Genomic DNA, 17,918 nt, shown 5'->3' with positions numbered 1-17,918 from the left:
GGGGAGAGTCCTTGATGTAGCCTCACAGAAGTTGCTGTGTGTTAGCTCTGTCGATTGTGGAGACCAGCGTTACATTGGTGAATCCACCCGAAACAACGCATCACTGAAACATCAGCGTCCATTGTGGAAGATATGTTGCTACACGTCCGGACAGCACGTGATAGACTTCCACCTATACATCTGCTGTATCACCAATGGAAATCTCTTCGAATATTTGTATTGTTTAGACAGATTGTGTCTTTTCACATTCAGAATACCGAGGCTGAATTCTGCACCATCCTGTTTGAATCACCCTTTATTAGTATATTAATAACAGATTTATCAGTATCTTTTTATTAGTATTTTATATTATTTTTTAACCTTAAAGCCAGAAACCGCTTGGTATTCTTCGAAAGGGTGAAGTTGAAGAAGTTGAGACATTGGTGACTACCAGATTTGTCCCTTATAAGTTGCAGCCAGCACGAGTAAGCACCTCTATATCGGTTTCGAGGGCATACTGTATTTGGTGCCATACTGGCTATTGATATCCAGAGTATCTTCACTTCTGTCCTGCATCCTTGTATTTCACCTTATGATACTTCTAGTGAGTTTTTCTTCGTCTTCTGTGGGATGTTGCGCTGAGCCCTGACACCGGTGAGTGATGTGATGCCTTTCTAAGAGAATTTGAAGAATTCGCTGCAAAAACTAATTTTTATAAAAATCATAGCAGAAATGACTACGCCAAGTTCCATGAATTCTAGGTAATGGTGTAGTATGTGCACCCTCCTCGTAAAGGGTGGATTCTTTACTTTTTGCAAGACTTTTGAATTGGTCAATAATATTAAATAGCAGCAACATATTCCACAGGGCTTTAAATTTGAGATGTAAAAAAGGCAGCACATATAGTTAAAAAATAATTAGTATATCCAGCCTCCATAGATTCTGCTATGTACCGTTGGAGGACTGTAAACATCATCATCATTATTTTTATTTTTTTTTTCTTCATCTGATGAAAGCTAAAGGAGTATTCTTATCTCCAAGATCCTATCCCAATATGTAGTAGGAATAATGTTAGAAATTGCCTCCAATTAGAAATGTAGTATAGTTCTCCTGATTCACTGTATCGCTTACCTTATGTGCAGGGCATTGCAGGACCTTAGGTATGCATGGTTACAACCACTAGCAACTAACTGTCACTATATGCGTGGTCGTACCCATGGATACCTAAGGTCCTGCAATGCCCTGTACATGAGGTAAGCGACATAGTGAATTAAGAGAACTACTACTTTCTATGTTGTTTCCCTCATTTGCAGGGCATTGCAGTACCTTAGTTATGTGTGGTTATGACCACTAGCAACTAACTTAGTCACTATATGTTTGGTCGTAAGTTAATTGTTAGTGGTCGTAACGCTGGATACCTAAGGTACTGCAATGTCCTGCAGATGAGGGATGAGGCATAGTGAATCATGAGAACCTATTTCTATGTCGCTTACCTCATGTATGGGGTATTGCAGGACATTAGGTATCTATGGGTAGGACCACACTTATAGTGACAGTTGCAAGTGGTCGTAATTATGGATACCTGAGGTCCTGCAATGCCCTGCACATGAGTTAAGTGACATCGTGAATCAGAAGAACTATACTACGTTTGTAATTGAAGGTGTTTGCTATAATTATGTATTATTCCTTCTACATATTGGCATAGGATCTTGGAAATGGGAATAAACCTTTAACCCTAGGTCTGGGGGGCTGGGATACCCTTCCCAGGAGACAAGTGGCACCAGAAGTGTCTGGCAGCAGTTCTCCAAAGCCTCCATAGGGGGACTAAATTGTTGTGCCCATTGGGGTCACATTTTGACACTGGCCCATGTGCTTGATTGTTTTCAGATACATATTTGTTGAATATCATGGGAATGTCCAGCTGTGAATTGTGGCACTGTATTATCGGGCTGTTCCCTCTGTAGACGTTTCTGGCTTTACTTAGCACATATCTTCATAGTTTGTTTCCATAACAAATCTGATGAAATCAGAAGTCGCTTGTTTTGGTTCTTGTAAATTTTTTGTTTACAGTACAGATGTTCCCTCTATTTCATGTCCGCCATCTGGGACATTCAGACTTGTTACTCCGGTTAGACATTTTGCATTTATTTATTAACAAACTGTATTTAGTAAAACAGGAGTGTAGTGCTGGAGTAAGAAATGGGGTACATGTGCCATCCTGTAGTTTGTGCTTCCATAAACAAACGTTAAGGCTATGTGCGCACTAGGCCGTTTTACCCGTGGATTTGCTGCGGAAATTTCTTGAGAAATGTTTGAAATCTTTCTGCAGACATTTCCCAGCAAAACCTATGGGAACAAAAAATAGCTGTGCGCACGCTGCGGATTTTTCTCAAGAAACTTTCTTGACAAAATGTGCATGTCCATTATTTTCCGCAGGTACCTGCGGAATACCCCCGGAATTTCACTCCATTCACTGTAATGTAATCGTGAAATTCCGGGGGTATACCGCAGGTCGCAAATGATGTGCGGTATACCCTCAGTATAGCCACGATTTACCTGCAGGAATGCTCATCGCTGCCTGCGGTTTTGCAGGAAGTGATGTCATTATGACAGAAGAGGAAGCGGAGCAGAGTAAACACACGCGGCACAGAAGCGCTTCCGTGAGACGTCCGGCGGGTGCCCGTGCAGTCTCTGTCCCGCTGCAGCGCCGCCGCTGCTTGCCCTGCAGTGTGTCAGTGTCTGCCCGCAGTATCAGCAGCTTGTCACGCTGCAGAGCAGGCAGACATTGACACACACAGCAGTGCGTGCAGCCGCGGGGATGACGAGCGCTGCTGTTAGGAGGTGAGATGAGATAATTACCTGCTGTGACGATCTCCTGCCTCCTGACATCACCGCGGGCACTGCTGTCTATGCCAGTCTCACGAGCGGCCGAAGACTGTCACTAGCGGTGACGTCACGGGCTCTCGCGATACTGCTGACAACGCGGCAGGCATAAAAGGCAGTGATAGCGCTGATAGCAGGACTGCAGGAGATCATCACAGCAGGTAATGGTCTCATCTATCCTCCTGACAGCAGCGCTCGTCATCCCCTGCAGTGACCTGGGCTATTGATGGTAGCTCAGGTCACTGCATTGCTCTTCCACCCAATGGGGAACATTCTGTTCTTCATTGAATGGGACAGTGACTATGGTATGGATCGCCGTGGGACCCCCCCCCTTTATTGGATTACGCCGGACGTGGAATTGATTGTTCTTTTCAATAAATTGGTGAAAGGGGGAATGTGGGGAGTGTTTTTTTTTTTTTCCAAATAAAACTTTTGTCTATTTTTTATTTCTTACTGACTGGGTTGGTGATGTCGGGTATCTGATAGACGCGTGACATCACTAACCCCAGGGCCTGATGCCAGGTGACATTACACATCTGGCATCAACTCCATATATTACCTCGTTTGCCAACGCACCAGGGCAATGGGATGAGTTGGGGCGAAGCGCCAGGATTGGTATGTCTAATGGATGCGCCACTTCTGGGGAGTGTCCAATAACAGTGGACCTCCCTAGTCTGAGAATATCAGACCACAGCTGTCCGCTTTACCTTGGCTGGTGATCCAATTTGGGGGGGACCCCACGTTTTTTGTTTTAAATTATTTAATGTAAAATAACAGCGTGGGGTGCCCTCTGTTTTTGATTACCAGCCAAGGTGAAGCTGCCAGCTGTGGTCTGCAGGCTGCAGCCGTCTGCTTTACCCTAGCTGGCTACAAAAGATGGGGGGACCTCACGTGTTTTTTTTTTTGTTTTTTTTAATTATGGTATTTATTTATTTTATGGCTAAATACAAGGCTAGGGACCCTTTAGTGCCACATGAAAGTCACTAAAGTGTGCAAGGTTAGAATATGCAGGGGGGTGGGACATTATATACCGTATTTTTCGGACTATAAGACGCACCGGACTATAAGACGCATCCTTATTTTAGAGGAGGAAAATATAGAAAAAAAATAAAATTAAAGTAAAAGAATGTGGTCATGACACACTTATTTTACTGCTGACAGTGTTACTGAGGTAATATCCCCAAATTCTGTCCTCATATCCCCCATTCTGGGTACCTTCCAGGTATATATGGCCTACATATATATATATATAATATGATCCAACCCCATCCAGGTGTACAGTAATGTCTTTATATACTATATTATTTATTGCCTTACTTTTACTGATGTGCTCGAGGACCTGCAGTGATGTAATGAAGAGGCGGGCACTGTGCTGTTCTGTGCTGCTCTGGCCACCCCTCTGCATTACATCACTGCAGGTCCTTGTCAGCTACGGGAGACTGTTTCTAGTGCAGAGGAAGGATCAAAGTGAAAGTAATTTGAGCCCTCAGCACAGAGACTGCGGCTGTGCTGTGAAGGTATGCCATGCTCTGGCCCGGACACTGCAGTGATCTGCACTTCCCCCCGGGCCATACATGAGTGCAGCGTCCCCCTGCTCCTGCTTCCTAAACAGCGAACACAGTCTCCCCAGCCGCTGCAGGAAGCCGGCGTCTGGAGCTCCCACGTGTGACCGCTGTTTACATTAAACTATTGATTTGCTGCTCCTCACCCCCGCTGACTGCAGAAAGAGGTGAGCGGGGAGCAGCTAATGAATATTCACTTACTTTAAGCAGCGGGCACATGTGGTTTCTCCAGCCCCCGGCTTCCTGCAGCAGCGACCCTCCCAGCCTCCTGTGATCCCACTGCATAGCGCTGACTCCCCACAGCTCCCTACCCCGCAGCTTCAGACCATAAGACGCACCCCACACTTTCCTCCCAAATTTGGAGGAAAAAAAGTGCGTCTTATGGTCCGAAAAATACGGTAGGTCTTTCTCATCTATCTATCTATTATCTATCTATTCATCTATCCATCTTTCCCTCTATCCATTATCTGTCTATCGATTATCTATTATCTATATTATTTATTGCAGTAGTTACAGCATAAAAGAAAAACGCAGGGACCAACCTGCGGAAAAACTGCGGCAAATCCGAGGCAAAAACGCATGTGTTTTTCCCGTGGATTTGGTGTTTTTTTTTTTTACCGCAAGTGCGGTAATCTTCAACTCCCAGAAGTTTCTCAAGAAAAATCACTTTTCTAGTGCGCACATAGCCTAAAGGGGTATTCCCATCTCCAAGATCCTATCTCCATATGTAGTAGGTGTAATATTAGCAAATACCTCCAATTAAAAATGTTCTCCTGATTTTGCTTTTTCACTTACCTCATGTGCAGGACATTGCAGCAGCTTGGATACAAAGGATTATAACCAGTAGCCTCTGTCACTAACTGCGTGATCATAACCATGGATGCCTAGGCTGCTGCAATGCCCTGCACATGAGGTAAGTGACATATCTAATCTGGAGAACTATACTACGAGAGGCGATCCAAAAGTAATGATCAATAATAAACACAATGAATATATTAAAAAAATAAATTTTATTTTTCTACATAGTCTCCTAACAAGTCTATACATTTAGTCCAACTCTTTTCTAAACTTAGAATTCCCTTCGAAAAAAAATTCTTGATCTTGACCCTCAAAAAAAAAAATCCCCAACAGCGGTTATCACGTCGCTATTGTCAAATTTCTTGCCCCGGAGGTGTTCCTTGAGGCGAGGAAAGAGAAAGAAGTCACTGGGGGCTAGATCTGGCGAATAGGGGGGGTGTTCCACCAGTTCAAAGCCCGCTTCCTGAATGGTTGCCATGGCTTTATGAGCCGGCGCGTTATCTTGGTAAAACAGCACTCCAGCCCGCAGTTTGCCGCGCCTTTTCTCCTTGATAGCCTCCCGCAATCTTCTTATTTTTTCTGCGTAGTAGGAGCCCGTAATAGTGGCTCCCTTCTCCAAATAGTCCACCATAATAATTCCTTCAGCATCCCAAAAAACGGACGCCATAACCTTCCCTGCTGAGCTTGACACTTTGAATTTCTTTGACGTCGGCTCGTTTCCATGTCATCGATTGTTGTTTACTTTTGGGATCAAAGTGGTGGATCCAGGTCTCGTCCATGGTCAAAAAAACGTGACAAAAAATTCTCCTTGTCTGCTTGGAACTTTTCGAGATTTGCTATTGAAATGTCAACTCGTTTTTTCTTTTGCTCGTCGGTTAACATTTTTGGCACCCAACGCGCGGAGACCTTTCTCATATGCAATTCTTTTGCAAGGATTCTTTGAATACTGCCATATGAGATCCCTGTGACCTCAGCTACATGCCCGATAGTCACTCTTCGATCTGTCAATACAACTTCTTCAACTTTTTTCACATTTTCTTCATTGAGGGACGTGGATGGGCGTCCTTCACGATGTTAATCTTCCGTCGATGTTCTTCCCAGCTTAAATTCCTTGGCCCAGAGTGCAACTGTGGAATATGGAGGAGAAGAGTCCCCCTCAATGTTTCCACCAAGTCGCTGTGTATGTCTTTCGTAGTCATTTTTTTATTTTTTTCAAGCAGAGGTATTTGACCGCTCTGAGCTTGTTTTTTTTTCCATTTTGATGTTCACTCCTCGGCAGTTCATATTGAAATGAATGTAGCTCCTGGGAATCGTGGCCTATTAAGTGATTATTTTTTTTTTCCCCTGGACTAGTGGGTACCTAAGAGAGAAGAAAACATTTTATTTTAATTTCTGTGTGCAATAGAAATAACAGATTATCCTTACTTTTGGATCGCCCCTCGTACATTTCTAATTGCACTGTTAGGGTACCTTCACACTTTAGCGATGCAGCAGCGATCCGACCAGCGATCTGACCTGGTCAGGATCGCTGCTGCATCGCTACATGGTCGCTGGTGAGCTGTCAAACAGGCAGATCTCACCAGCGACCAGCCCCCAGCCAGCAGTGACGTGCAAGCGACGCTGCGCTTGCACGGAGCCGGCATCTGGAAGCTGCGGTCACTGGTAACTAAGGTAAACATCGGGTATGGTTACCCGATGTTTACCTTAGTTACCAGCTCACACCGCTTAACTTAGCGTGTGCAGGGAGCAGGAGCCGGCACTGGCAGCGTGAGAGCTGCGGAGGCTGGTAACGAAGGTAAATATCGGGTAACCACCTTGGTTACCCGATGTTTACCTTGGTTACAGCTTACCGCAGGCTGTCAGATGCCGGCTCCTGCTCCCTGCACATTCAGGATTGTTGCTCTCTCGCTGTCACGCACAGCGATGTGTGCTTATCAGCGGGAGAGCAACAATAAAAAAAACGAACCAGCACTGTGTGTAACGAGCAGCGATCTCACAGCAGGGGCCAGATCGCTGCTCAGTGTCACACACAGCGAGATCGCTAATGAGGTCACAAAAACCGTGACTCAGCAGCGATCTCATTAGCGATCTCGCTGTGTGTGAAGTACCCCTTATCTGGCATTTGAATTGAGGATCCTCCAAGAAGGTATTCGGGATTAAGATGCTCCTTTTTATTCTAGTGATCAGCATAACAAATCAGGTTTAACAAACCGGTTTTCAGCTCCAATTTGGAGCCTTTGTCAGGTGAGGAATACTCTAAATCAGAGACAAAAACCAGTTTGTGTAGCTTGAATTGTTATGCTGATATCTACAGTACTGAGCAAAAGTTTTAGGTGTGGGAAAAAATGCTGTAAAGGAAGAATGTTGTCAGAAATAGAAGTGTTACTAGATTATTATGCACTTAACAAAAAGCAACAAGAGTGGGGAAAAAGACTAAATCCTGTTGATATTTGGTGTGACAGCCCTTTGCCTTCAAAACAGCATGAATTCCCCTAGGCGCTGGCATGTAAGTATTGAAGGCACTCGGGAGAGGTTGTACCAATCCTCTTTCTAGAAGTACAGGTCATATATGGATGTAGGAATGCACACATCTTGCTCTCTTCATATAGTCACACACACTCTGTGAGATCAGACCTCTTTGAGGGCGATATTTTCATTTGCAGGACGACTTAATGGCATTGACCGTATGTTTGGGGTCGTTGTCCTGCTGCAGAATTAAAGGGGTGGTTCACTACTCCGCAATAGTGGCCACATCGTGTAAAACTCATAGGGAAGGCTTTTCTCAAATACCTTGTGTAGTACATTCTGCCTCTGAGCGGCGCTATTGCTGACTGCTCATCCCCATGATGTGACCCCCCTTGGTCTCTGTGACCGCCGAGATCTGATGTCGCGTCAACTTCCAGTTGATCCGACATCACGGAGGCGGGCCGCAGTCTCCATTAGTGACTGGGCTGTGGGTGGTGTTTCACCGCTCGTCACAGCCCAGCATCGCTGCTGCTTGCAGTGAAGGAGAGAGCACACGAGATGCTGGGCTGTCATGAGCGGTGAAACGCTGCCCACAGCCCAGTCACTAATGGAGACTGGGGCCGGCCTCGGTGATTTTGTCACATCAACTTCCAAGTTGACCCATCATCAGATCTCATAGGTCACGGAGCCCGGGGGTTACTTGATGGGGATGAGCAGTAGCACCACTCAGAGGCAGAATATACTACACAAGGTATTTGAGAAAAGCCTTTACAATGATGTGGCCACTAATGCTGAGTTGTGAACCACCCCTTTAATGTGGAGCAAGTCACGTTAGTTGTTCATAGTATGCGTCTTGGATAAGCACCTGCCTGTATTCTCAGCATTGAGGATACCACTAAAGGGGTTATCCACTATTAGGACAACCCCTTCTCAAGCGGAGTGTTTGCCCCTTTGAAAATAACTGCTTATATTCTCCCCCGCTGCTGGTGCTGTTCCAGTGGTGTCAGCGTTTGTTTTCCTGGGGGCTCTTGTGAGATTGTTGCGTCAGCCGAGCCCCGCACTCAATCAGCATCGGCTTCCCCCTTTCCACCTTCATCAGTGGGAAGTGAAAAGCAGCGGCAGCTCTGACTTCTTCTTGATGTTCATTTCGTCTTAATGCGGGGAGGGGGAAGCCATCGCTGATTGAGCGCAGAGGTCGCGTGACCCAACAACTTTACATGAACCCAAGAAAAGCGACCGACGTCACCGCTGTAACAGCGCCAGCACCGTAGGAAAAAATGAGCTATGTTAACAGGGCAATCAGTCAGCTTGAGAAGCAGTTGTCCTAGTAGTGGACAATACGTTTTACCCCTTTCTGACCTTTGACGTAAGTTTACGGCATGGTCAGGAAGGGGCACCCGCAAAATAATGTAAATGTATGTCATGGTGGTTGTGTGGGCACAGGAGCCAGCTTAATAGCCGTGGGGATCTTGGAGTAAGTGATAGCCAAGCATCGGCAAACCCCGCACTGTCTCTGGCTGTTTAACCCTCAACATGCTATGATTTAGGAGGCTGGGAGAGCGTGCGCTCCCTGTCCCACATGGTCAGGACCCCCACAACGTGATCGCGAGGACCTGATTGCTGCCATAGCAACCTGAGGTCATGATGACTACCTCTGTATCAGCCAGCTACGGTAAGCCTGTTAGACTATGCCAGGAGCATCGTCTAAGAGCTTCTGTCAGTGTCTCACCAACAAGTTTAATGTATTCTAATAGTGCATTGTAATGCATTATATCAGCAATCAGACTAATAAAAGTTAATGTCCCATATAGGAACTAATATGTGACATGTATTATGTATTGTGACATGTATTGTATTATCGCTGTCAAACTCTTGATCGCGCTGTTTCCTGCCGCTATGGGCAACCCCCGTGACGCGATAACGGGCTGCCAATGGATTGGCATAGCAGCATGGGGTCACATGATGACCCCTGTCACTGTGATGACTCACTTCCTGTGAATGGTGGCGGAACGCCAGCACTCACAGTAAAACATTTCTCCTGACCAGAACAGTGCTGAAGCATTACTCTGATCAGGAGAAGCGATCGGACTGTGCAGCCCTAAACTCCCCTAAGGGGGTCTAGTAAAATAAATAAAAAGTAGCTATTAAAAAGTTGTGGTTTTGTTTGTTTGTTTGTTTTTTTTTATATGAAACCCCCCTCCCCCCCTCTAAAAGTTCAAATCACCCCGCTTTTTGTCCCATTGAAAATAAAATACTGAAAAAAATTGTCATTTGGTATCACCATGTTTAGAAATGCCCGATGTATCAAAATGTAACATTAATCAATCTGACTGGTACAAGCTGTAGCAAGAAAAAAAATGCCAAAATTAATTTACATTCTATTTTGATCGTGTTATTTATTTAACGAATAATTGTCGATCAAAACATTGCATCGTAATTATATGCAAAAATAGTATTTAAAAAACATCAGCTCAAGACTCAAACAAATAAGCAGTCACTGCACCCCAGATCCCATAAAATGAGTCTCTGAAAATGGCACCAACTTTCTGAATTTTTTTTTTTTTCCACCACAAAAGTAAAACTACTTGTTTGGTATCTGCGAACTCGTACTGACCTGGGGAATAACGCCGGATCAGGTTTCAAAATAGTGAACACTGTGTAAATAATAAAAAAAAAAAGAGCCAAAAACATGCAGTTGCACTTTCTTTTTGTAATTTTACCGCACTTGGATTTTGTCCCCGTTTCCCAGTACAATATGGGGCAGAATGAATGGTGTTAAAAAGTACAACTCGTCTCGCAAGAAAACCAAGCCCTTGTATGGCTATATTGACGAAAAAAATAAAAACCCCTGACTCTTGGAAGGGGGGGGGGAAGGAATAAATGAAAAATCGCCCAGAGGTGACTGTGTTAAAGGGAATCTGTGAAGAAAGGAAGAAATTCCAGCAACTTCAGGAGAAAGTAGAATTTTCTTAAAAAACAGTTTCTTTATTGGTAATAAAAATATTAATATTCCATCCAAGCAAGACAAAAATAGAGAGGCAAGACAGCTCCTCTGTCTTGCCTCTCTATTTTTGTCTTGCTTGGATGGAATATTAATATTTTTATTACCAATAAAGAAACTGTTTTTTAAGAAAATTCTACTTTCTCCTGAAGTTGCTGGAATTTCTTCCTTTCTTCATGTGTTCCCACCCAGGTCAGGGTGTTTCCGTGCACCGGAGGTAAGATTTGGGAGTGAAGAGGGGAGAGCTGAAGTTTCTTCGTTTTTGATAAAGGGAATCTGTGAACAGGTTTTTGCTACCTCATCTGAGAGCAGCATAATGTAGGAAAAGAGACTTTGAATCCAACGGTGTATCGCTTATGGAGGACATTATTATAGGAGGGGGCCCAGGATGGAGGACATTATTACAGGAGGGGGCCCAGGATGGAGGACATTATTACAGGAGGGGGCCCAGGATGGACATTATTACAGGAAGGGGCCCAGGATGGAAGACATTATTATAGGAGGGGGGCCAGGATGGAGGACATTACAGGAAGGGGCCCAGGATGGAAGACATTATTATAGGAGGGGGGCCAGGATGGAGGACATTACAGGAAGGGGCCCAGGATGGAGGACATTACAGGAAGGGGCCCAGGATGGAGGACATTATTACAGGAAGGGGCCCAGGATGGGAGGACATTACAGGAAGGGGCCCAGGATGGAGGACATTACAGGAAGGGGCCCAGGATGGAGGACATTACAGGAAGGGGAATGTTGTTACATGGGGTGAACACGTTTGTCTTCAAAGAATATTTTAATTTTTATTTAGTTTTATTATATGCAATAAAGAGAGCCCTTGCCTCCCCCTACAAATTCCCCATGTGAATTGGCTGTGTGATATACACTTTACATCAGCTGATAAAGGATGTGTGCGTAGCATGACGCAGGATCTGTGCCTCACACTCAGTGGTACGCTGGTTTCTTCCATATTCTGTTGATTTTGATCCTGCATCAACAATTCATGTTGCTGATCAGATGCAGGTAGAGAAGAATGTCATCTTTAATATCATGCACTTACACAAAGCCAACAGTTGTCTGCGCACCATGGAAAGCCACATTCCTTGGAGACTGCCGTTCTGGTCGTTTTGGTTTTCCTCCCTCTGGTTCTTCTACATGGTGTTAGCTCATTACATGGGATTCAGTCCCATTGTGCCAAAAGGAGCTGTGGACTACAGCCTCAGCAGATGGGGCATAACGTCTTTTTTTTTTTTTTTTTTTTTTTTTTTAGCGAGTGGTGGGTGTCATAGCGCAAATGTCTTATGTCTCAAGGTTTCTAATGCTGGACCTTTTATTTTGGTGCTGAACAGCTTGGGATACTTTGTGGCCTTTGGCTATTTGTCTACATCAGTTTATTGGTATTACACAACAGATGCTTCCATAGAAATGCTTGTGTCATCCAGTCAGAATCCCCACCTGCAGCTGTCCCTACTCTCCTAGCTAGTCCCTATACAATCCCCGCAACTGTCGCTGAGCAGCACCCTGAGAAGACCTTATAGATGCCCTGACTAGTGAGAGGCGGGTGTGGTTTACTAGACCCACCGCTGCACTAACAAGACACAAGGTAAGGTAAGACAAGTGAGGACAAAGTAAGGATAAAGCCTGAGAGCAGGAAACTTTCAAGGCGGCCAGAGAACAAATGAGTTTGTATCTTCAGCAGGGATTGCTGGGAAGACACCTCTACCTAAACTTGAAGGGGCGTGGCTACAAAGCAGTTGCAGCTGAAACACTCAGCTGGAAAACAAAACTGACATTAACTCCTGATGTACTGAAATAAAAGAAACCACATTTAAATGAAGAATCCCAGATGGAAATGAGGATCCTAACTCAGAATTTGTCGCTATTCTCCAAAAATAGAGAGACGACTGACACCGGTGGCTAGCTGAGTGTGAATGAAGATGAGCTTTATGAAACTCACCACATGTAGGTGCAGGACACGGCTGCTGGCACTGCGCCTTTGAAGTGACTGATGTGGACCCTACTCCTCATTGATTTGCATCCATTATCCTCGGCCATTGGAGCTTCTCTTGACACTGAGCATGTAGATTGGAGCATACAGAGCATTTTAGCTGAGCCTTCGTTGTTTAGTCCAGACTGTCTTACAATAACAGCGGCTGCGGATGAAAGTTTCCCAAGGTGATCCAGTCTGCTTTATCAGCTAAATGACGGCTATGGATGACTTTCCACAAGGCCTTGTCCCGTCTGCTGCAGAGCTGCCAATGTCTGTGTGCAATGTTGGCAGCTTTATCTGGCTGCGGGCCTCAAGACCATCAAACCACTCCGAAGACTCTCAACCTTTCCAGGTGGCCAAGTCCAGGCTCATGTTGCAGCTTAAATGTATTTTTACTTTTTTTTTTTTTTTTTATTCCTCTGAATTCATGCTTTTCATATATGTATCTTTATTAGAACATATTTTATTTACAACCTGTATTTAAAAAACAAACAAAAAAAAGTTCTCATGATGAGCTTTTGATGTTGCAGCATTTCTGTAAGAATTATATAATTTTTTTTTTTTTTCATTTTGACTCTCCTTTTTTTTTTTTTTTTTTTTTTTTTTTTTATATAATCTTCATTAGGTGTGTTATGCTTTAAAGAAAGCTACCGTACTTTGTTTTTGATACTTACTGGTATTTGGCTTTGACAACACTTTATTGATATACTTGTGTGAATTACATGCATTTTTGGTGTGTTCCCACAGCAGAAACACACTAAAACCCACACACACTTTTTTTATTTATTTTTTTATTTTTTTTAACCTGTGGTTTTTCCACATCTAAACTCTGCACAGAATCCGCAGGTCAGTTTACACCGAGTAAGAAGCAAAGTGGGCAGGAGATTTCTATAAATCCCATCCACTGTGCCGCAACTGTAAGACAATGCGTTTTTACAGAAGACTTTTCAGTGGTCTCATTATCCTCACAGGTAACGCCTTAAAGGGAACCTGTCATGTCAGTGTTTGATTATTATTTATTATTATAGCGCCATTTATTCCATGGCGCTTTACAAGTGAAAGAGGGTATACTTATAACAATCATTAACAGTACAAAACAGACTGGTATAGAAGGAGAGAGGACCCTGCCCGCGAGGGCTCACAGTCTACAGGGAATGGGTGATGGTACAGTAGGTGAGGACAGAGCTGGTTGCGCAGTGGTCTACTGGGCTGAGGGCTATTGTAGGTTGTAGGCTTGTTGGAAGAGGTGGGTCTTGAGGTTAGATATTAAACCTCCCCAATGCATTTTAAACTATGAAGTGTGCATCATTGACATGGTTAAAAAAAATTTGTGTATTTTATCTTAAAAAAACAAAAACAAAACGAAACAAAAAAAAAAACCTATATGCTGAAGTGAATGCAGTAAACACCATAGGTTTCAGTCATAAAGGTGGCACTTTTGCTAGGTCAGTCACTGTCACTCAAATTCAGGCATGTTCCAGCATTGTAATTGATTACACCATAGGTCCTTCAACATCACTTCTCTGCTGAGCTCCACCCATTACGGTCACATGATTGTGACATCAGCAGAGGTCCCTCACTACCACTTCTCCAATGTCAAGCTCTAGAGCTCCGCATTGGAGAAGTGATGGTGAAAGACCTGTGGGGATGTCGCCAGCATTGGGCAGTAATGGGCAGAGTTCAGCAGAGAAGTGATGTTGAAGGACCTGTGGTAATCGGCAGGCAGAAGAGAAGTGGTTTTTAGGACCTGTGGTGATGTCGCCATCATGTGACCGTAATGGGCGGAGCTCAGCAGAGAAGTGCTGGTGAAGGACCTTTGGTGTAATCCATTACATTGCTGGGGGCATGACCAACTTCAAACCAGAATCATGCCTGAACTTGAGGGACAGTGACTGATCCCAGCAAAAGCTCTGGCCCTATGAATGAAAGCGAAGGTATTCACTGCCCTCACCTAAGTAAAAGTAAAGTCCCTTTTTTAATTTTACAAACCATGTTGGTGAAAACACATTGGGGGCAGTTTAATATTAGAAAAAAAAGCGACGTGACCGGTACCCATTAAGGTATACAAGCCTGATGGGAGGGCAGGAGAGTGGGGTGCTATGTTATCTGTACATACACCCCTCTCATCAGTGTGTACTCTTGCTGACGATGTAGCCTATTCTACAGATCCCGAGCACACAGATTAGTTCCGTGGCAGATGGGTGGTAGGACCAGTGTTTGATGGCTGCTCCTCACTCGCTGAATATTTGTGTTTTTGTCGCTGGAGATGGATAATTTTCTATCCGTTCCATTTGTCGTCTGCCTGCAGCTACATCTTCAAAGCTTCGTGTTGGATCCATGTAGACCTGCGTGTTGGTGTGGGCTGCCTCACGAATAGCCGGCCGGTCACACACGGCTTGTTCTGACTGATGTTTTGTTTGGCTTTGGTGGCACAATTTGCTCGGGCAACCTGATTTAGTTTGGTTGCAAACAAATGTAATATATTCTGTTCTGTTTGAGAGGATCTCATTATGGGATATCATGCCCTGGTATGAACAACAAATAGTGTGACATTCTGTGTTTTCAGCTTTTCATAAGTGCTCTTATATAATGTGTCATTTCCAATTAGTCCTGCACCTCCCACCTCTCAGATCTTCACATCATGAGACCCTATTTTTTTATTTTAAAATGTACTTTAGAATAATATGGGTCTGGGTCCTGAGACCACCACCAGTCTCTTTAAAAAAACAAACAAAAACTGTTCTGAAGCACTGTTCAGCTGGCAGAAACACCCAGCAACTACATGTGCACGGGCGCCAGAGTGGTGCACGGGCGCCAGAGTGGTGCACGGGCGCCAGAGTGGTGCACGGGCGCCAGAGTGGTGCACGGGCGCCAGAGTGGTGCACGGGCGCCAGAGTGGTGCACGGGCGCCAGAGTGGTGCACGGGCGCCAGAGTGGTGCACGGGCGCCAGAGTGGTGCACGGGCGCCAGAGTGGTGCACGGGCGCCAGAGTGGTGCACGGGCGCCAGAGTGGTGCACGGGCGCCAGAGTGGTGCACGGGCGCCAGAGTGGTGCACGGGCGCCAGAGTGGTGCACGGGCTCGTAGACTTTCCATTGAGCTCGTGTGCCGAGCTCGCTCATGAAGAAGCTGGGTGCTTCAGAGAAGTTCTTGGAGCAGATCGTAAGATCCAGACCTCTTACTGACTGATATCTCTGGTAACAGCTTATGTTAAAGAACAAAAAAACATTGGACTCTATACAAAGTTTTTAAAATGTTTTTCGATAAACCTTGCCAATCAAAATCTTATGGGCTCCTAGGTTGATCTGGCTAGGGCTGTATTCACACATCCACTGTACACACTTGTGGGCCATCTGTGTGTTTTTTTTTTGTTTTGTTTTTTTTTTTTTCTTGCACAACACAATAACCCAGAGTATCATTGAGCCACACAGGTCAGCTGTGAAGCGGGTCCTCTTCTGTGTCCTGCTTTCATCCATTTTGCGGATTAGACCCAACCATTAGTCTATTGGGATCCACTGAGAACAGATGAATCATGGAGGACGCACTGTGCACTTCAGTTTTTTTTTTTTTTTTTTTTAGTCAGGTGATAATATATGGGCACACAAAGCCTCTGAAAGCAGCCTTACCCCGACTCATGTATAGTTTCCTTACATGTGTCTTCAGTGTTCAGTCAGGCTACAGACATTTCAGTCCCATCTTTGACCTTTATCAAAAAATACAATAGGAGAACTCAAATAAGTGTACAAGTTATACCTCATAAGACACAAAAAAAATGATACAGTGGGGGTCCTATCCAGGCACCTACATATTGGGGGGTGCCATTTTTGTTACTTCTTCTGACATCCTTCTGAATGCCTGATTTTTTTTTTTTTTTTTTTTTTTTTTACACTATATGTACCGTATATGTTCACAGACCCCAATGTGTAGTACTCTTGTGTCTTATGAGGTATACTTATTTGATATTTCCTATTGTATTTTTTTAGCGTGCGTTTGATAAAGGTCCAAGAAGGGACCAAAACATGACTGACTGACAGGTTATGGTATTGAAATATAATTCAGAACTTCTTCTGACTTCTGGATTGTTTTTACATTATATGTATGTGTACTGGGATCCTATCCTAGCACCTACATATTGGGGAGTGCCATTTTTGTTTCTATATTAAGTCATACTACAGTTGTCTTGTCTGCTTTCTTCCAGCGATGTACTCGCCCTGCCAATTTTCAAGCAAGAAGAGTCAAGTCTGCCTCCAGAGAATGAAAACAAGATCCTACCTTTCCAGTATGTGCTGTGTACGGCTACCTCCCCCGCTGTGAAGCTTCATGAAGAGACCCTCACCTATCTCAATCAAGGTGACCTTCAGGCCTAGCTGCACATTTACCGTGCATGATTGCCACATATTTAATTAACAGTTTGCCATTGTGTGTATGTATAATATATTGTGTATGTATAATAGCGTGTATGTATATAATATATAGTACGTGTGTATCTATATACACACATACATTTTTTAATTACATATATGTATATATGTATATGTGTGTGTGTGTGTATATAATATATATATTAGTGTGTATGTATATATATTAGTCATGCAGCTGGTCTAGCTTTCCAGTGCTTCTCTCCTCCTTCTAATAAGCAGTTGACCCTAATAAGTTTGGGGCAGATACTGTCTTCTCATATCAGCATGAACTACTGCACATTTCCTTAGAGAACTGCACTACTTCAATGGGTTTTCTCACTTTGATTTTTTGGGAGCTCACCCCTCCCCCATTCTCCTAGCTTGCGGATAGGCTGTGTGCTGATAGGCCTAAGCCACACTGCATGAAAATCGGTGCGAGTGGAGAGCGATAAAACATCACATTCCACTCGAACCAATATTAGCCTATGTGCCAGCTCCCATGAGCGATTATTTTCTCAGCCCTAATCAGACTGAGAAAATAATCGCAGCATGCTGCGACTGTAATGCGATCCTGTTTTCTCTCGCATCCATTCAAGTCTATGGGCCGAGAGAAAAATGCAGGCCGAGAATGGCAATAGCCGGCTACGAAGGAGATAAATCCCTCCCCTCCGCAGCACCAGCCCCCCCCCCCCCCCAGCTGTGGTCCGATTGCACAATCAGACCTCAGTCGCAGGGACACTCGCATGCCGCTCTGCTCTGCTGTACTGTCAGTGCGAGCCGTGTGTGATGCGAGGGGATCACAGTAATTCCCGTGTGGCCCCAGCCATACCGATAGTTTGGACCAACT

General features: G+C 44.4%; 1 protein-coding gene across 1 annotated transcript in view; it reads left to right on the top strand.

The window, feature by feature from the left end:
* TFCP2 (transcription factor CP2) overlaps positions 1-17,918 on the top strand; it is a 139,935-nt gene that overhangs the window by 16,935 nt on the left and 105,082 nt on the right. The window contains exon 2 of the mRNA XM_075337127.1: positions 16,870-17,021. Within this exon, the coding sequence (XP_075193242.1) occupies positions 16,870-17,021 (152 nt within the window). The remainder of the gene's footprint in view (positions 1-16,869; positions 17,022-17,918) is intronic.

This window comes from Anomaloglossus baeobatrachus, chromosome 2, assembly GCF_048569485.1.
Source record: "Anomaloglossus baeobatrachus isolate aAnoBae1 chromosome 2, aAnoBae1.hap1, whole genome shotgun sequence".
Lineage (NCBI taxonomy): Eukaryota > Metazoa > Chordata > Amphibia > Anura > Aromobatidae > Anomaloglossus > Anomaloglossus baeobatrachus.
The sequence above is the reverse complement of the archived record's forward strand: the minus strand, read 5'-3'. Positions and strand labels throughout refer to the sequence as shown.